General features: G+C 44.8%; 2 protein-coding genes and 1 long non-coding RNA gene across 3 annotated transcripts; all 3 read left to right on the top strand.

Moving 5' to 3' along the window:
* The first annotated feature begins 156 nt into the window (after window positions 1–156).
* LOC110892687 lies at window positions 157–1,773 on the top strand. The gene has a single exon (XM_022139838.1). The coding sequence runs from the start codon at window positions 157–159 to the stop codon at window positions 1,771–1,773; it is 1,617 nt and encodes a 538-aa protein (XP_021995530.1).
* Window positions 1,774–3,147: 1,374 nt separating this feature from the next.
* Window positions 3,148–4,554, top strand: LOC110892688. Its single transcript, XM_022139839.1, has one exon. It carries the CDS (start codon window positions 3,148–3,150, stop codon window positions 4,552–4,554), a length of 1,407 nt encoding a protein of 468 aa, XP_021995531.1.
* Window positions 4,555–11,579: 7,025 nt separating this feature from the next.
* Window positions 11,580–15,036, top strand: LOC118484860. The gene is made up of 4 exons (XR_004874759.1): window positions 11,580–11,714; window positions 11,781–12,020; window positions 12,161–12,230; window positions 12,578–15,036. It is a non-coding gene; the product is annotated as an uncharacterized LOC118484860 (long non-coding RNA).
* Window positions 15,037–20,817: the final 5,781 nt, after the last annotated feature.

The raw sequence follows: 20,817 nt of genomic DNA, 5'->3' as shown, positions 1-20,817 counted from the left end.
CGCGTGGAACCTACGTCCAGAGAAAGGACCAGTGCAGAACGTGAGAAGACCAAGCGCGCATGACACGCACGACACTTACGGCGAAACAGAAAGCAACTTTGTACAAAACTCCAACTTGCAAAAAGGCCGATCCAAGCTCGTTTGGGCGCGCGCAACATGAACACAGAATGGGATGAAGAAGAAGACGACCCAACATACAAGGGGGAATCCACAGTGTTTAGCAGACTTCATCCAGAGCACGAAGCGTACAAGCCGAACAAGCGCGCAGGGTATAACCCAAAAGCAGAACATGATTACACCTTGAGCTATCGTCCTGATGACATGGCTGAAAATTCAAAATTCATCAGAGAAATCGCCTGCGCCGCCATCGACAAAACAAAATTACCACACAACGTGGGTAAATACAACGGGTTGACAGACCCAGATGATCACCTCCAGGGTTTTAAGGGCGCAGGAGCAACAGGTGGATGGAACTTACCAACTTGGTGCCACCTGTTCGCTCAAACATTCGTCAGCGCAGCGCGCATATGGTTCGACAACCTACCAGCAGGTAAAATCAAGTCGTGGATTGACTTCCGAGAGAAGTTCCTAGCACACTTCTCTCATCAGCGAAGACAAGCCAGAGATCCCGACGATTGTTTAAACATATGGAGAAAAGATCACGAAAGCGTGGAAGATTTCATTACAAGGTATAACAAAGAATGTTTAGAAATCAGAGACTTACAAGAGAAGATGATGCGCGCACATTTCATGAGGGCGGTTAAGTGTGACGATTTAGTCAAAAGAATCAAAGGGCGAGACAGAGGACCCAAAGATTGGGAAACCTTCATAGAAGCAGCAAAAACCATTGCGCAGACCGATAAACAGTTGACCGGTGACGATCACCGTCAACGCGCACACAACCACAACGACCGACATAACAGAAGGGGCAGAAGTCAGCCGCGGAAGGCTTCGGGCCATAGAGAAAGAAGCCCACCAAGGGAAGACGCACGTCACACAATCAACCAAATAGCTCACCGAAAGGAAGTAAAACGAGAAAATAGAGAAAAACAGTGGACACCACTGACAAAAACCCCCTCTGAAGTCTTAGCCACTGAAAACCATCAGTTTAAACCACCCCTACAGATGCGCAACAAGAGGGGCCAAGACCCAAACCTTTTCTGTGAATTTCACAAGGATACGGGCCACCTAACTGACGATTGTTTCAGTCTAAAGCAAGAAATCGAAAGAACCCTGAGAGATGGAAAGCTCACTCACTTGGTAAAAGGCGGGAAGCGCGACTATCGCCAAATCCAAAGAAGAGATGAAGGGCCAGATAACAAAAAACTCAGGAAGTTGGAAACCCACATGGTGCAGGGAGGTCCACGAAGACCAAGGAAAAACTACAACAAGCGCACGCAGGATGATTCATGGCGCGAGAAGCAAGTTATTTTCCCAGTTGTTAGAGGGGGCCCGAGGGAAAAACGACCAATAGTCATTCCAGGTGTGATTGGCCACTACCAGACAGATTACATCTTCATCGACCCGGGGAGTACCGCGGATATCATATACGAGCAATGCTTCAATCAATTTGATCAGGTGGACAAGGCGCGCTTGGAACCAGTCGACTACCCACTAACTGGTTTCTGCAACGAAGCCGTCTTTCCCCTGGGGCAGATATCATTCCCGGTGTTACTTTCGGATGGAAGAAATTCAAGAACTGAAGAAGTCACATTCATGGTGCTACCAGCACACTCAAGACATGACATCCTCCTAGGAAGAGAATCCCAATGAGACTTCAGTATGATATGCTCTGCACCACATTCCGCCGTTGGATTTCCCACCGAAACAGGCATTGCGCTGATATACGCGAGCAAAGAAGTTTTAGCAACAGACGAGATCAGGCCCGCAAAAACAAGCAAGCCAGCACCGCGCACAGAAGCAGAAAAATGGGTACTGAACAGCACATACCCAGAACAAACAGTTACCCTAGGACCTGCCATGTCCGATTTAACGCGCGCGGCGCTCAAAAAATTGTTGCACGAAAACATGGATATGTTCGCCTGGACACATGCTGATATGGTTGGTGTTCCACGGCATATAGCAGAACATCGTTTAAATGTCTCAGAAGAAGCAAAGCCAGTGGTGCACGCTAAGCGCCACTTAGGCGACATAAAGCACGATGCCATGAAAGAACAGGTGCTAGAGTTGTTGAATGCGGGAATCATTAGAGAAGTCAGATACCAGACATGGGTAGCAAGCCCAGTGATGGTAAAGAAACCAAATGGCAGCTGGAGAATGTGCGTCGACTACAAAGATTTAAACAAGGCATGTCCGCGCGACTGCTATGCCTTACCAGACATAGACGAAAAAATCGATTCTCTGGCAACATTCAGGTGGAAATGATTTCTTGACTGCTACAAGGGGTATCACCAGGTTCAAATGGCTGTCCAAGATGAGGATAAAACCGCTTTCCGCACGCCAACGGGGTTGTATTGTTATACAAAGATGCCTTTCGGCCTAAAGAATGCAGGCGCGACGTACCAAAGATTGATGAACGAAACGTTCAGTGACGCTATCGACAAGTACATAGAAGTGTACATGGATGATCTGGTGATTATGAGCAAGGAAGAGAGCACGATGCTGGCGAACATCTAAAAGACTTTCAACACGCTGCGCAGCGTAAGTATCAAGCTGAACCCAGCAAAGTGCTCATTCGGTATGGAGGAGGGAAAGTTCTTAGGCTTCATCGTCACAAAAGATGGTTTTAAGGTGAATCCAGAAAAAGTCCAAGCCATAGAAAAGTTGCCTTCACCATCGAACATCAAAGACATGCAAAAATTAGCAGGACGACTAGCCGCGCTCAATCGTTTCCTAGCTAATCATGCTGCAAAGTCCTTTCCGTTCATCAAAACCTTGCGCAATTGTATGAAGAAAAGCCAGTTTCAGTGGACTCCGGAAGCAGAGAGTGCGTTCCACGAGATGAAAGATTGCCTCATAAAACTGCCAACACTAACCGCACCAAACAAGGGAGAGCCTTTGGTACTTTACCTATCAGCTTCCGACAAGGCAGTCGGAGCAGTGTTACTTGTCGATCGTCAAGGCGTCCAGACACCAGTCTATTATGTGTCTTGAACCTTAACTGACCCAGAAACTCGGTATGCCATAATGGAAAAGCTAGTCCTCGCACTGATTCATGCTTCAAGACGGTTGCGCAGATACTTCGCCAACCACGTCATCCATGTGCTAACAAACTACAACATTGGTAACATCCTTGCAAGACTAGAAGTATCAGGAAGACTAGCCAAATGGGCGATAGAACTGGGAGGTCACAATGTGGTTTTCAGACCACGACCATCAATTAAAGGCCAAGTCTTGGCGGATTTTATGACAGAGGTCCCAGACGACAAAGATAGAGAATGTAAAGCGATGGAAAAAGATGAGAAAAAGCAAACAGAAGAGCCATGGTTGTTATACACCGACGGTGCGTCTAACGAAGACGGAGCAGGCGCAGGGCTAAGGCTGGTGAGCCCTGACAAACACGAATTCACATACGCCATACGCCTGGATTTTAAGAGCACAAACAACGAAGCAGAGTATGAAGCTTTCCTGGCTGGCTTACGGTTGGCGATCAAAATGGGGGTCCGACACATCGAAGCGCATGTGGACTCCATGCTGGTAGCGGGGCAAATCAACGGCCAATACGAAGCCAAGGGAGATATAATGGCACTCTATCTCAACCAAGCAAAAACGTTGCTACAAACCTTCTATTCCTACAAGGTGCACCACATAAACAGAAGCGAGAACAAGCCAGCAGACGCACTAAGCAAGCTCGCATCAACAAGTTTTCAACACCTAGCAAAGGATGTGCGCATAGAAGTTTTGAGCAACCCATCCGTCCCACTCAGAGAAGTAAGCGTCATCCAAACAGGGACAACTTCTTGGATGACCCCAATAATCATGTACCTTCAATCAGGAATTCTCCCGGAAAACAAAGCAGAGGCAAGAAAAATCCAATACAAGGCCGAGCATTATCAGATGGCAGATGGAATTTTATACAGGAAGTCATACCTAGGTCCGTTGCTAAGATGCGTAGACGTCGAAGATGCAAATTACTTAATCCGGGAAGTTCATGAAGAAATTTGTGGTATTCATGCCGGGCCTCGAATGGTGGTGGCAAAAGTGATGAATGACGGGTACTACTGGCCTGGGATGCATCTAGACGCCGTAAAAGAGTTGAGGAAGTGCAACGGATGCCAAAGGCACGCGCCCAAGACCATGCGCCCCAAAAACGAACTAGTACCGGTCACAACTGCATGGCCCTTTCAACAATGGGGCATAGACATGGTAGGTCCTTTCCCAGAAGCACCAGGAGCGGTTAAGTTCATAATAGTCGCAGTCGACTATTTCACCAAATGGGTAGAGGCGAAGGCTCTTGCATCAACACATCAACGGTCGTCAAGCGATTCATATGGGAACAAATCGTATGCCGTTTCGGCTTACCCCTCTGAATCATCACCGATAACGGGACGAACTTTGCAGCAGACGACCTCGAACGGTGGTTCAAAGAATTGAACATCGAACACACCTTCTCTTCGGTTGCGCACCCGCAAGGGAATGGTCAAGTAGAGGCAGTCAACAAAAGCATCGTCGATGGCATAAAGGCAAGGCTTGGCGAGAAACGAAGAGGGTGGGTCGATGAACTACCCAGCATATTGTGGGCCCATAGAACAATGCCAAAGACAAGCAATGGCGAAACGCCGTTCAGCTTAGTCTATGGGTCTGAAGCAGTCATCCCAGCAGAAATCGGGCTGCCGTCCCCAAGAATGCTCTCCATGAATTTAATCAACAATGACGAAGAAAGGAGGATTGATCTGGACCTCCTAGAAGAACGGAGAGAGATGGCAGCAATCAATGAGGCCAAATACAAAACGAAGCTGGAAAAATATTACAACTCCAGAGTCCGAGTCTGCACTTTTAACCCGGGAGACTATGTCCTAAGAGACAATGAAGCTTCCAACGTAGAGAAGCCCGGAAAACTGGCTCCCAAATGGGAAGGCCCATACGTCATCGATGCAGTACTCGGCAAGGGAGCTTACAAACTGCGCACCACCAACGACAAAGAGGTTCCACGAACCTGGAATGCTCAACAACTTCGAAAGTGCTACATGTAAAACAACTATGTAATCGCAAAGGGCGAACCGCCAACACATTTACTTTAATACAAGAAGTGTTTGGCTACCTTTATTTCATGCAAATTTCCTGTCACAACTGCATTTATTACTTTGGGCGTACACGAAAACACCAATGGCTCGACCATAGGAAACGTTGTAGACCTCCAAGGCTAGTCATAACCAAGTGCACAGCCGGGTCAGAAACACAACCAAAGCCTACAAAACGCCAAAATAAAACTTCGTGCCCACACAAACACGAAAATATCGATAGCAAGGTAACTACACATTGTAATGCTCCCAAGGCTGAACACAGCTGAGCTCACACAATAACCTGCAACTCGATCACTTCGTAAGTCACAAATAAGCGCGCGCATCTAAACGACAGAATAAAACGTTGTAGTAACACAACATCACCTGTCAGCGCTATCATTCATTCGTGACACCTAATCAAAGTAATTACACATGCACATATTATGACGATCACAAAATTCGTATAAAAACAAAAGCGATAAAATAACCATCAAACAAGGAAGATCAAGTACATACACCCACAAAAGGTAAACAAAAATAAAATTGTCTAAACAACCAACCAACATTACAGGGCCACTCAGGGCCATACGCGTCGCACAGGCCGGAATCCACCCATCAAGTATGACTGGTGCCAGCACCTCCTGCCGCACCACCGTCGTCTCCAAGAGCTTTCTTCAGTAAGGCAACCCCATCCGCTTTGCGAGCCAACTTCTCTGTAGCCCGAACAACAGCAAACTCAAGGGTTGAAAACTCCTTGCGTTTAGCAGCAAATGCACCGTCACAATCTTCCTTGTACAGCTCGAAATGATAATCTTTTTCTTTATTGATAACTGCTACTCTTCCCTCAGCATACCCAAACTTTCGACCACTATCGTAAGCAGCCCGACCCAACTCAAACATATACGTTGCAAGTTCAGTTGAGTTTAAAATACGATCAGCAAGCTGCGCAGAAAGGGAGATTAAATGAAAAAAAAGTCACAAAAATAAAAGGAAAGGAAAGAACAAGGCAAAAACAGAACATTACCAAGGGAACACCACGAGAACGTAACCACTTGCTGTCAGCAGATGCCTCTTCAGCAAGAAACTCAGAAGCTTGACACTCAGCCGTCTTCTCAACAAGAAGGCGCTGTGCAGCCTCACACTCAGCCGCCTTCTGCTGCGCGAGAACCTCTAACTTATCAATCCGATCAACGTATTCTTTCTCTTTTTTCTCCGCAACAATGCGCGCCTCATGAGCTTCATCAGCAAGTTTCGATTTTTCACCAGACAAACGAACAATTGCATCACGCTGAGACTGCATCTCAGCATTGGTACGCTCGCACGCGGCTTCCCAATCTTTTTGTTTCTGAACATTCAACTGTTTTTGCTCTTCAAGCTTCTGTTCAGCAGCAGACACCCTCCACTGCAAACCTTTCTTCTCTGCATTAAATTTCTCCCTCTCTTCAGCAAACAACTTCTTTGCCTCCTCAAACTCAGCCGTCTCCTCTCCCATCAACCGCCATTCACGAAGGATTTTCTGAGAGGTGGCAAAGTAATTAACTCCGGCACGCACATGGTCGTCCAACAAGGCAAATCGATTGCGGTTCTTCTGGAACATCCTCTCAGCAGGAGGAAGAGACATAGCAAAGAATTCATGACAGTTGTTCACGTCATTCATTCTGGAACCCTGAGTAAGTTTCTAGCGAGGGGCGTGTGGTAAGTCGTCACAAGCAGGGTTCTGAGTACCCCAAGAATCAGCAGGGTTATGTTCAAATTGCGGGCTACGCACCACACCAGAAGTAGCCCCGTCTCCACCAGAAGGACGCTTGAGATAAATGGTTTGGCGCGGAGTAGTCTCACTAGACTCCACCTCCACCTCAACACCTTTACCCTTAACACCTCCAGCATCACCACCACCTCCACCAACGTTCTCAGCGACCCCTTCTCCTCCCTTCTTCTTCGCCTCAGGATCATCACGGGGAGGGGTTAAGCCAACCATCATTGACGAAGGAGAAGCAGGAGGCGTTATCTGGGAAATATCCACCACCCGAGGTTTCTTGGCAGTCTTGACCACTGTCACAAAACTACAATTAAAAAAAAAAAAAACAACTCGGTGAAAAACGAGGGAAACATACAACTAAAAGCCAATTACCAGTAGGAGGAGCAGATGCAGCAAATATTTCCTCCAGAAGATTTCCACGACCCCCACTAAAAACACCTAGATCAACCTTAGACTCAGAAGGAGCTGGGGGGGCCTCCTTCTGAAGCTTCGTTTTTTTAGCAGCAAGAAGAGCAGTAGATTGCTCATCAAGCTTGCGTTTATGATCCTCGAGGGCTTTCTTCCTCATGTGCTCAGTCAAGGTAGCACTATCATCAGGATCCGACTCTCGACTTCTCTCACCAACCCCTAAGCCAAACAACGTGTCAGAAACAACCACATAATCTAGACAAGGAAGAGTAGAAGGTTGCTTACGAGAAGAACCAGCAGCTTTGCCCTCTGCCTTTCCCTCTTTCCTCCCAGACTTATTAGTTCTTGCCTTCTTCCTTGGCTCCAACTGAGCAGAAGGATCAACTGGCACTTCTGCATCATCATCATCATCATCACCAACAACCTCATGCACGGGCTCTGCAGCATCACCCTGCGCAGTACCTGCACGCGCGTAACGAGAGGTTAGACCTTCAAGGTTTTGGCCAGAACTTCCACTTGAAAGAACAATGACTTCCTCTCGACCCGGGTCGACAGGGTCATTCCAAACATCTTCACCTAGAACCTCGTTGGCATATCTACTCAAGCTTTCATCAGTTGGATGCAAAAACGACCCCGGATTTGGTCTAACCATGTCGGTTTCCCATCCTCTTGACTAGCTTCAACCATGGCACCCGCCGCCTTCGGGTCCAAAACATTAATCAAGCTATACCCAACTGCAAAGAGACAAGACGATAAGAGAACACATAACAAACATAAGGAAGAATAATTCAAAAGTAACTTATGAAAGAAACACACATTTGCCTTGATAGCTATAGACAGGTTGACCCAATGGATTCTTGGGGACCCACAGCAAGCTCATCCCGGCACCAACCAAAGCCATCTCCTCCAGCTGAGAAATGGCAGTCGCCTTGTGGGTTATCTTCTTGTACCAATCCTGGGCAGCATAATCCCCCATAACATCTACCTTCGGAATCCCTTGGCTCACCTGCCGATAAGGCAAATCTATTGGGATCACACCACGACGGATATAGAAAAATTTCTGCTTCCAGTCATGAAGGCTCTTCAACGGCACAGAACACACCGGAACAACACCGGTCCGTGCTTGAAATGAATAGAAACCGCTGGTATAGGTAACACTATAAAACACATTGAACATATCAAACGTAGGCTCAATGCGGTAAGCCCTACAGACATACTCAAAATGAGTAATGCGTGGAAGCCCAATAGCATTAATCTGTGAAATATGCAATCCATAACCCCTCAGGACGGCGGCAGTAAACTTCGTGATAGGTAGTCTAAAACTACCTTCTCGAAAAAACGCAGCATATAAAGTGATATAGCCCGGAGGAGCGTCCAAGGCAGTCGATCCGACAAGAGGATACTGAGCTCCCCACTCGGGGCGAAAAGCCATCCCCTGCACAAGATTCATGAACTCCTCCTCCTTCCACCCAATGACCGCCTGGTCAGGACCAGGAGGAGCCCTCCCCTTATACTTTCTCTTCCGTTGGATAGGATTTGTACCAGACATGGTGTAAATACAGAGAAGTCGGAAATAAGAACTCAAGAAAACTATTGAAACACCGGAGAATGAAGGGAGAGGACAGAAGGAAAACACACTTGAAATTTGAAAAAGTAAAGAGAAGGGAGTAACCGCCTCCTATTTATACCCATCGCATTTAATGCGATGGGTAGTGGACCATCAGAATACAGAAAAAGCAACCAATAAAGGAGTGACACGTCAGAAGAGAGAGAAGACGTCAGCTCTTTTTTCGGGAAGCATGGGCAGCAAGGCCGGCTGACGTGACAGAAAGTAACTGATAAAGCAACTGTTCATCTCCGATAAGACAGGGATGTCAGATAGTCACACCAAACACTTCCCCATGACCACCAAACTTCCATCAGAAGGAAACAACAAGGAGCTAAACCCATGCGTCATGCGTCCATTTGGCTCACTTTTTACAAGGAGCCAAAGCCCATGCGCCATGCGTCCATTTGGCTCACTTTTTACAAATGGCCAAAACCCATGCGCGATGCGTCCATTTGGCTCACTTTTTACAAAGGGCCAAAACCCATGAGCGATGCGTCCATTTGGCTCACCTTTTGCAAAGGACCAAAACCCATGCGTCATGCGTCCATTTGGCTCACTTTTTACAAAGGGCCAAAACCCATGCGCGATGCGTACATCTGGCTCACTTTTTACAAGGAGCCAAAACCCATGCGCCATGCGTCCATCAGGCTCACTTTTTACAAAGGGCCAAAACCTATGCGCGATGCGTCCATTTGGCTCACCTTTTGCAAAGGGCCAAAACCCATGCGCGATGCATCCATTTTGGCTCACTTTTTATCAAAGAACCAAGACCCATGCGCCATGCGTCCATTTGGCTCATTTTTAACAAAGAGCCAAGACCCATGCGCCATGCGTCCTTTGGGCTCATTTTTTATAATCTACCAAATTCCACGCGCTGCAAAAATCACTATTCTCATAAATCCAGAATCCCTCCTAGACGATCAACTCAACTAGAAGGCACACTGGACTGGGGGGACTTGAAGAGATATGGTCCCAATTTCCCTGCCTACGTGGCAGGGACCACACCATCTTTTGAGCATACTTGGCGACCACATCAGCAAAATAATCCAGAAACTTCTAGAAACTTCTGGAAGAGCCGCAGGTGGCACCAAAGATGCTCTACCAGACATAAAGGACAACACGTGTCACCACTTGCAGGACGCCACATAGGCCTGCGACAAACCAGGGGGCAGAACTGACGACATCAGTACAAGGTTTCCAGCATGGGCGAATGCAAGCACGCCACGTGTACCACTACGCCTGCCACAACAGAGCAGACCAAGAGGATATTCCCCTTGGTCGGACAGCTGGCGCGCACCCACAGCTGGCACAGCTGCTCCTCCCTCCTTTACCCTCCGGCTATAAATAGGACCCTTCATCATTCAGGTTCAGGATCTTTACACTCTATACTCACTCTATACACACAGTGTTTATTCCTCTCAGAACAGTACTTATTCTCACGCCGGAGCCTGATTAAGAGGGAAATCCCCTTTCTCCCCCTCTTAACGAGACTGACGGTGCTACTGTTTTGCAGGTCTTGAGCCATTGATACGAGTAAGGAAAGAGGTTGAACCCCATAGACGAAATAACCCCATCGATTAATCCTGTGTTAATCGGTGTTTCATCAGTGCTACAAGAGACTAATTTAGTGTATGTAGGAATTACCTAAGTAAGGAGATGCAGCGGAGAAGACCAAAAGTAAACACTTTAATAGCTGTTTGTATCAACCTCTTTTGAGAATGTACAAATCCTAAGTAAAGTGATTACTTATGAGTTATGATCTCATCCCCCAACACCACCTCCATAAAAAATATGCATTACAAACAAGCACAGTAGGCTACCTATCTTACATTATATTTGTTAAAAATCAAAGCTAAATTAACAAGATAAAAAAATCCAGACAATGTCAACCTAGCAAAACGCAAAAAAGACGACCGTCATTTACAACATACAAAAGTAGAAAATGCACAGACCAATGTAAGGCAATTCAAGACAATGTTTGGCCAACATTCCTAGGCCGCCTGATTTCTATCTTTGTATAATGCAATGGTAAAGGCATCAAAATGCTTGTAAACCTCGTAAATGCAACTTTAAATTTATTAAAAAGGGAAAGAACACTCGACTCGTTGTAAAAGAGCAACAATGTAGATGTAACCCCCCCCCCCTTCCTTCCATCGAAGTGTCAAAAGAACCTACAACTATGAAGTGGCATCATCTGTATTCTAACTTTTAGATACATTGATAATATTGCACAACAACCCTCATAAGAATGACCTTACGAACCAACTGAATGAACGATTGATCTTATGATTTGAAGAACTCTAATTCGTTTATAACACCGGTTCATGGTAATTTTTCTGTGTTTAGATGAGATGAAATTGGTTTATAGTATAGGTGTTTATAAACTCCAATGCATTAAATAGGTATAATATAAATAATACTATAAAGAATATCTATATATAATCTAAAATTTAGTTACATGTTCTATTTTAAAATCAATATTTATGATGTTTTAAATGCAGTACTTAAAATAATATTGTTTAAAATAATCTATAATCTATAATCTAAATTACTATATAATAGATCTGCTCTGTACCAAAAGGTAATTTCCCCATCAAATTTTAAGATGGCAGACAAAGAGTCATGGCTTCTTCTCTAATCTTTCATCACTTTCTCCCAATTTTACCCCCAATTCAGTGTGTCGCCCACAATGAAATCTTCAGCCAGGCGAACGAACAAGAATGCAACCATTCATCAATGAAATTTTTATTACAAGGTAGGTCAAAAGTCCACAGTTATTGAATGCTACTAATGTGAAACCCTCTAAATTGAATTAAACCAGGTGCTCGCTCCTCCTTCATTCTCTCTCTTTCTCTCAAATCCCCTAATGGAGTTCTGGTTCAGTGGAGTTCAAGAGACGCCGACGGTAGCGCATCCGGTGCTGGATTTGTTTCTACGGCTAACAACGAACAGTAGCGGAGTGGGGTTCCAGTTAGTCGTACAGTCGGAACACTACTAACCCTAATTTCAATTGGCTCTTGGCGATGACAGTGGTTGTGGTGATCTCTACATCCCATCACAGGTATCCTTAAATTCATTCATTTTATGTATGTGTTTGGTTGTGCACTGAATTTTTGTCATCTATTGTTGGAACTACATGATGCTACGAGTTTGTGTTCGTGATAGTTTCAATAAAGTTGAGTTGTCTTGATTAAATTTCAGGGAGGTAATTCGTGTAGAATTCTGAATTGTATTCTAGCAGTCAAATCCTACAATGAGTCGAAACAAACAGGTACTCTTCTCATTTCAGATCTTTACTTGATTGATGTAAAAGTATATTTTATTGTTTAAAATGTCTTTTTATGTTGCTTTCAGTTTTGCTCATCTTGTCGAAACTCATTAGTTTTAGTTGTTCATATGCTTTGCTTTGCTTCAGTTAAATATACAATTGTTGTGTTATTTTTAAACCTAAAGTTCAAACCAGCCTATTTGATTATTTAACGATAGCGGTCTCTAAGGCTACGAAATCATTATGGATTTCCAAATGTTTACATGTGTTTTTAGTGGTGAGGTTGGAAAACTATTTCTGATTGTTTGATCCCTATTCTTTAGTTAAAAAATTTCGTACTCATATTCCAGGTTGAAGTTGAGGAGGATCCAAGAGATTTTGATATAAATACTTCTAAGCGGTTTCAGCCTATTCGGTCAAGGAAGTAGGGGAGATTTGAAAAGGGATTGGGAATGGTGGAGGCTGTTGTATTATGGATTCAATAAAGGATAGGAGTTATTGATTAAGGGGCATTTTGGGGATTATGGGAAGTGGTTCTGTATTGAACCAGGAATAACAGACAGTTAATGATGTTCTGTTAGAGGGTAAGGGTTACTTTGTTTTAGATGATTGGAAGGGTGTTTGGTTGTGTTATTTTGGGGATGTATGCTTCTGTGGGTTGGAAATCAGTAGGTGGAATTATTGTCTTATATGGTTGGTTTGGCTACAAATGTTGGATGTGTTTGCTGTGTTTTTGAGGGTGGTGTGATTGTTATAGGCTCGAGGATACTTGTGGAATTTGTTGGGAGATCAGGCAGATGCTAAGGGTCATTCCAATATGGAATTGGAGCAAATTGGCATATGAGATTGTAGATTACATGTTGGATGGGCTGGGAGTCTAATGTGCCTGGGCTGCTGAATATATATGCAAAATTGCTGGCTGTTGGTTTGTTTTTTTTCCTATTTTGTTTGCTTGTCTTTGAATTTGAGGGTGGTTGTTTGGCAAACGGGTCGGGTCATGGGTCAACACAGGTTTGGGTCGAAACGAGTTCGGGTCAAAACGGGTCAATTAAAAAAGGGTTGTTTTGGTTCCGGTCGAAACGGGTTCGGACCAGAATGGGTTTCGGGTCGGGTTGGTTGAAAAATGTTTTTTTTTTTAAAAGTGATTGTACATCAAGGGGCAATTTTGTCGGGTGAATAATGTCATCGACTTGAAGGAAAACCGGAACGTTAATTCAATCGTACGGATGATTAAAATTTAAATTTTTAGTAATATAATTCTTGAATTCCTCTTCTATATATTTAACACCAAAATAATTAATTCCCAGTATTTTTTTTTCATTTTGGTGTCAAGAACTAAACTCAAAAGGATTTTATAATTTTCTTGATTATTCCTTGGAAGTTTTATTTTACTAACTCATTTGTGGAGATGAATTAATATTAGCAGGATTGGATGGGTCTACCAGCAGGAGTGAAATTTGATCCGACGGACCAAGAACTGATCGAACATCTTGAAGCCAAAGTTGAAGCCAAGAAGTTTAAATCGCACCCGTTGATTGATGAATTCATCCCTACGATTGGAGGCGAAAACGGGATTTGGTTCGCGTCGAAGCGGTTCGGATCGAAACAGTTTGATTCGAAACGATACTGATCGAAACAGTACAAGTCAAAACAGTATTGGTCGAAACGGTACGGGTCTAAACGGTTCGCGTCGAAACGGTTCGATTCGAAACGGTACTGGTTGAAACGGTACGGGTCAATATGTGGAAAGCTCCACAGGTCTATCATTCTCTTTTTTTTTCTTCGGATAATTCTATTTGCATTTATATAAAATAACCAAAATTATATTATATATTTAGAGTCCATATATGGAAAGCTCCAAAATTTTGCTGGTGTAGGAAATTTTTCTTTCCTAATGCCAATAACCTGGGGCCCAAAGAAACCCGTGAAGTTGCAGGGTTGAGGTGAAATGGTATAACTATAAATAGTGATATCATTCTATTTTGAGTGAACTTTTAAGTTTTGATTGAATTCATGAAATTTGAGCTTTCTTAATGACATGGTTTTGTACTATTTTTTTTACATTTACAGATGTTATGGTGTGAAAGTCTTAGCATGTATTTCTATATATTTATAAATCTATAAATACAAATCATTTTAAGCATTCTAATACTGTTGACCCATTCTTACACTTCACTTTTTTATTTCTTTAAAAATAAGAATCGTTCCACACCGTTGCTAAAAAAGAAAGAAGGATGCTTAAAAAAGGAGCTGTGTATGGGTCAAAACTATGGAAACGTAGCAGGAGCTATGTATGATAAAGAAGATCACTATTTTTTTGTTGGGTGTATTAATTACATAACCACTTTTAAATAGAAAATCACAAAAATCATACAAACATATGTACTTGATGTTTTAAGTATATGTGTTTACACCCAAATGTATACCATTGTAAATTGTCGACCCACCGCAACGCGCGGGCTCCCCACTAGAAGAAACAGTTGACAGTGACCCACATGAAAGGTATACCGTCTACACTTAGTGTTAGTAATGAAAACCCGTACTACTTTTCGATGCATATATACGTAAACATAGTATACCATTTTTAATAGTTTTCTTTTCGTTATTTCACTGCAGTCAGTTGGCTGGTGATGGGATGGGGATGACGGTGGCATGCGTTAGCTAAAGTTTGGTCTATGTGTTATCCAATAAGATAGGAAGGCGTGCGAGAGTTTATGCGTTTTTCCTTTTTCTGTTTCATTTTTTTTCTTGGAAGCCATCTTTTTTCACTTCTTTTTGGCCGGCAAGTTTTGCCAAGGAAACAACTTACGGTCCATGGTTTAATAAAGTTTAAGCACGCCCCTTTGTAGGCGTATTGTCTTACATGTTATGCACTGGCCGTGTCAGACGTCTTACCACAAACAAACAATAGCTATTATGCATGCCGTGCATCGCACGGGCTTTCTCCCTAGTACGAGTCTAGTTCTCGTATGTATTAAATTTTAATAGGCAATAATGTAGGATTTATTGATAAAAAGTAATGAAAAGGTGATACACAATAGTAGTTCTACATAGAGTATGATTTAAGCATGCAATTGATGTCATAAAGATGAATACACAAGTTAAAGTGGATACGTCACGTAACTCCCGATTTTAGACCTAAATAATAACAAATATAACCGTAAAGGTGTATATTACATCCTAATAATTAACCAGAGTCCTTATTTTCTTCTTTTTATATTTTAGTTATAATTGTAAATCACATATAGTTATTCTTCTAATTTTATCCTTTTCTTTCTTTGATATGCTTTGCTATTTTTGACTATTAAGATATATATTGTTAGTAATACACAGGCGTGTGAGATTGACCAACGAAGCGATCTGTATATGTATTTATGAGAATATGTACGTGAGTGTTTATGGCTATGAGTACAAATTCACACATGTTATCTTTTTTTCTTTTTATGCATATAATCATATACATAGATAGAAGGGGTTTGTATAAGTCGGTTTCAGCCTCAAACCAAACCAAAAGTTCGGATTTTGGGTTTTCGAAAACAATTTTGTTTTCGGGTTTTCACAGTGTGTACGATTGCTTAGATTTTTTCGTTTTTACCATTTGGGCTTGAAAATTTGAATTTTTTTTTGCCAAAAATAATGAATTTGGGCATAATTTTTTTGTTAATTAACCATTTATTCCTTATTACACATGAATTTTGGTAATAAAATAGATATTTCATTAAAAAATATATATAACTTAAATTTAACAAATGTTTTTAACAAACTAAACACACGTCGATGTCTATTTCAACATATTTTTTAATCATATTTTTACTTTACTTTTTCGTTTGCTATAATGAATGCATAAAAATCAACCAAGTTCACAACCACTACAACTCACGACCTTCAACCTAGTATTACACATTTGGTAACTACTACATGTAAGAAGTCATACTATTATCATTATTATCATATAATAATAATAATAATAATAATAATAATAATAATAATAATAATAATAATAATAATAATAATAATAATAATAATAATAATAAGGGTAGGTGAAGGGGTATGGTCCCAGATCTCGCGTCAGCATCGACCGCGAGTGACCATTACCCTTATCAAAACCCCCACTAGCTATCAACCTACTTGTGCCCATGCGAGAACGCGTCGGCACAAGGGTTGAATCCAATCTATCTAGTAACAAAGGAGGACTTACATGGAACATGAGAACGGTAGAGTGATGCGACATAGTGTATGAAAACGGAAGTATTCACAGCGATGCGGCATCGCACCGCATCCAGTGAACACTTCTATCAATACAAGAAAGCCTTACCTCAGGCATAGAAGAAGATGAACGTAACGGTGCGGCTAACACCGCACCATACGGGCATTTTCGTCACGACAAGGGATGTAGGCAAGACGACGATGCGGCTAGCACCGCATCTCGCGTATTCCTTGATCACAAGTAGGAGACGCGGTAACTTCAGATGTTACCGCACGGAGCGATGCGGCTTGCACCGCATCCTATGCACTCAAACAAGTGGGACTGACACCACAGTGCAAGTGGCACCAATGGCAGTTACCTGTCAGAGCTACGTAAGCAATGGACTGACGTGGCATAACCTCCACAACCGACAAGCCTGACACACCTGCAAAGGTGCAGCACGTCGTCAGTCCATCCATCATTATCCTCCTTCACTCCTCGGCTATAAATACCAACCCCAAACCAGGTTTGAGGTATCTTCTTCACAACTCTCTCACTACTACTACTATCTTACTTTGCTTCCCAAGCAAACTACTGATTCTCACGCCGGAGAGTGGTAACAAGGAGCACCCCCCACCCCATCCTCCTTGTTACGAGTCACGGCTTGTTTCCTTGTGCAGGAGATCAACCACCGGTGATCCAGCCAGCGATCCTCGAGAGGAAGGGATTAACCCTTCTTGACGAGACCAGTGTGTTAACCCTGCCCGGTTAACCATTGTTTCATCATTGGCGCCCACCGCTACTCTTAGCATTTTCTAAACCATCCTTTTTCCTCTCTCACGATCATGACTGATCACCAAAACAACACTGCGGATAACCAAAATCCGCCAATCCCATCTCCGGTAGGGATCAATGCCTCGACCTCCCAACCCGGACACATCGGCACGTCCACACAAAGGAGTCCCTCCTTTATGTTTGGACATGACTTATCACATTTCCCATCTGTGATCCCACCAGGCATGACCGTTCATACCTGGTACGAGCAGCAGGCAGCCATGCTGACCGCAGCATACAACCGCGCTTGTACTGAAGCGAATATACGAGCTGGGCTTCCCCCAGCACCGCACACCCCTGTTGAGCGTATTTTACAATACGACGGCAGGATACATTCACGCCCGGCTTCAATAAGCCGACGTGAAGAACGGGGATCGTCTTACTGTTCGGTCCACACCCTCAACGAGGATGATTCCTCATACGGGTCCCATACCAGAGGACCGGTGCATACCCGCCTTGGCCCCCATGGCGAGGACAGGAGGCGATCAACCTCCCGACGCGGCCCAGGCATTCAGAGCCGATTGGGCCCGCAACCATACACCGAAGGGTACGGTCATACCGACCCTGACGACCATAGCTACCGCGGTGATTCGCATGACACCAGCAGCAGACCGGGAGGACGCAACTATGTTCCTCCCAGTCACCCCCGCAACACATACCTTATGGCGGCAAAGCGCCCTGCGAACGAGCCATACAGGCCAAAGGCAGCGGCCGAAAATTACAAGTTCGGCACGCGGATTGCCAACGCCCATGTCACCACGACAAAGTTCCCATTCAACGTTGGGAAATACAGTGGTTCGACCGACCCGGACGACCACATGAACATCTTCATGGGCGCGGGCATCAACGGCCAGTGGGATGAACCCACTTGGTGTAATTTTTTCCCCCAGACCCTTACGGGCCTGGCCAGGGCATGGTTCGATTCTTTGCCGGTGGGATCACTGGATTCATTCGAGGACTTCCGTACCAAGTTCCTCGCCCATTTTAGCCAGCAGCGACGCCACGAACGTGACTCGTTGGACGTCATGAACATCTGGCGAAGAGACGACGAATCGCTCGAAGCATTCGTCGTCCGATACAATAAAGAGTGCCTGGAGATAGGTGACGTGGCAGACCAGATGGCACGAAACCACTTCATCCGGGCCGTCAAAGACAGAGAGATGATCATGACCATCTTTGGCAAAGAGGGCTTGCCCAAAAAATGGGAAGATGTCATGACCGCGGTCAAGACATACGCCCAGACACAGCGGTCACTTGAACCGCATGTGACGAAGGCAAAGCCCCAAGCCGAAACATCCCACCAAGGGTCCAAGCGTAACAATAAACGCAACCGGGACGTTGGAAATCGTGATATTTCCAAACCGTATTTCCCGCGAACCAACACGTTCGACCCAAAGAACTACAACCCCGCCCGAGACAGTCGGGCGTTAAAAAGAGATTCTCGGGACCGCAACTGGACCGAGATCACCATGTCGCCAAGTGAGGTCCTCCTTGCGGACCCACAGTTCTTGCGACCGGCCCAACCAATGAAGTACAAGAAAAATCAGGACCTCACGCTCTACTGTGAGTACCACAAGGACTCGGGCCACACCACCAACAACTGCATCATTCTCCGACTGGAGATTGAGCGCGCCTTAAAGGAGGGGAAACTGCAACATCTTTTGCCAGGTGGGCAAAAACCCACCAAGCGCATTACCCCTCATGGCGAAGGTACCTCCTCCGGGAAGAGAACCATGCACGTGGCTTCCACCCACATGATCCACGGAGGCAATGGCAGGCCGCGTAAAGCGGCAAGAAGGCCGGAATGTGACTGGAAAGACGAGCAAGTCGTCTTTCCAAAAGTCCGAGGCGGACCGCGCGATAGGCGCGCCGTCGTCATTTCAGGCCAACTGGCACACTACTGCACCGAGCGTCTATTCATCGACCCGGGCAGTACATCTGATATAATCTACGAACAATGCTTCAACCAGTTCGACCAGGAGGACAAAGATCGGCTGCAAGCAGTAGATTACCCGTTAACCGGATTCGCAGGGGAAACTGTCTTTCCCCTAGGCCAGATTACTTTCACTGTGCGTCTTTCCAGCGGAAACCGCACAAGGACAGAAGAGGTAAACTTCATGGTTTTACCTCACACCTCCAGATATGACGTACTCCTCGGGAGAGAATCCCAAGGAGATTTCAATATGATTACGTCCGTCCCCCACTCTGCGGTTGGTTTCCCAACCGAATCGGGGGTCGCGATAATCTACGCCCGCAGGGACGTCATGATGTCGGACGAAGTACGTCCGACCAAAGTCGCAAGGCCCACTCCCAACGACCAACCAGAAAAATGGGTTCTCAACGCGAGATACCCAGAACAAAAGGTCACATTGGGTCACGCCTTATCCCCGACCACAAAAGCGCAACTGAAGCAGCTTCTCTTCAGGAACCAGGACATCTTCGCGTGGACACCCGCAGACATGACCGGGGTCCCACGTGATATTGCGCAACATCACTTGAATACCTTGCCAGGTATTAAGCCAGTGATCCAAGGCCAACGCCACCTTGGGTCAGCAAAAAATCAGGCGATGTAAGAGCAGATCGAAGAACTGCTCTCCGCAGGCATCCTGCGGGAAGTCAAATACCAGACGTGGTTATCCAACCCAGTCATGGTAAAAAAACCGTCCGGGGGCTGGCGCATGTGCGTCGATTACAAAGACCTTAACAAAGCCTGCCCCAAGGATTGTTACACGCTTCCAGAAATAGACGAAAAAGTCGATAATCTCGCACCATTCAGGTGGAAGTGTTTCCTCGATTGCTACAAAGGGTACCATCAAGTACAAATGGCAATCGAGGATGAAGACAAAACGGCATTCCGGACTCCCACCGGAAATTACTGCTACACAAAAATGCCGTTTGGGTTGCGCAACGCGGGCTCAACCTACCAAAAATTGATGAACGACACTTTCCGCGGCCAAATAAGCAAAAGTGTCGAAATCTACATGGACGACCTGGTCGTCATGAGCATGGAAGAGGATACCATGCTCACAGATATTGAAAGAACATTCCAAACTCTGCGCAGCGTTAACATAAAGCTCAATCCAGGAAAATGCTCGTTTGGAATGGAAGAAGGCAAATTCCTTGGGTTCATCGTCACTAAAGATGGATTCAAGGTAAACCCGGAGAAAGTCCAGGCGATCGAGCGCATGCCATCGCCTTCATCGATGAAGAATATGCAACGGCTAGCCGGCAGGCTAGCGGCACTTAACAGATTCTTAGCCAACCACGCAGCTAAGTCTTATCCGTTCATCAAGACCCTGCGGAGCTGTTCAAAGAAAGAACAATTCCAGTGGACCGCAGAGGCTGAACAGGCTTTTCGGGAAATGAAGGAGTGTTTGATACAACTCCCAACTCTAACCGCACCACGCAAAGATGAGCCACTCATATTATACCTATCCGCCGCGGATAACGCGGTGGGTGCGGTATTAATAGTGGAGCGAGAGGGGGTTCAAACACCCATCTATTACATCAGCAAGATGCTCAACGACCCAGAGACGAGATACTCAATAATGGAGAAATTGGTGCTAGCAT

Source organism: Helianthus annuus, chromosome 12 (assembly GCF_002127325.2).
Source record: "Helianthus annuus cultivar XRQ/B chromosome 12, HanXRQr2.0-SUNRISE, whole genome shotgun sequence".
Lineage (NCBI taxonomy): Eukaryota > Viridiplantae > Streptophyta > Magnoliopsida > Asterales > Asteraceae > Helianthus > Helianthus annuus.
Note: the sequence above shows the minus strand (reverse complement) of the source record. Positions and strands in the feature narration are given on the sequence as shown.

Excerpts from the sequence above, each read along its gene's own strand:
- LOC110892687 (XM_022139838.1), top strand. The coding sequence starts at position 157 with ATGAACACAGAATGGGATGAAGAAGAAGACGACCCAACATACAAGGGG.
- LOC110892688 (XM_022139839.1), top strand. The coding sequence starts at position 3,148 with ATGGAAAAGCTAGTCCTCGCACTGATTCATGCTTCAAGACGGTTGCGC.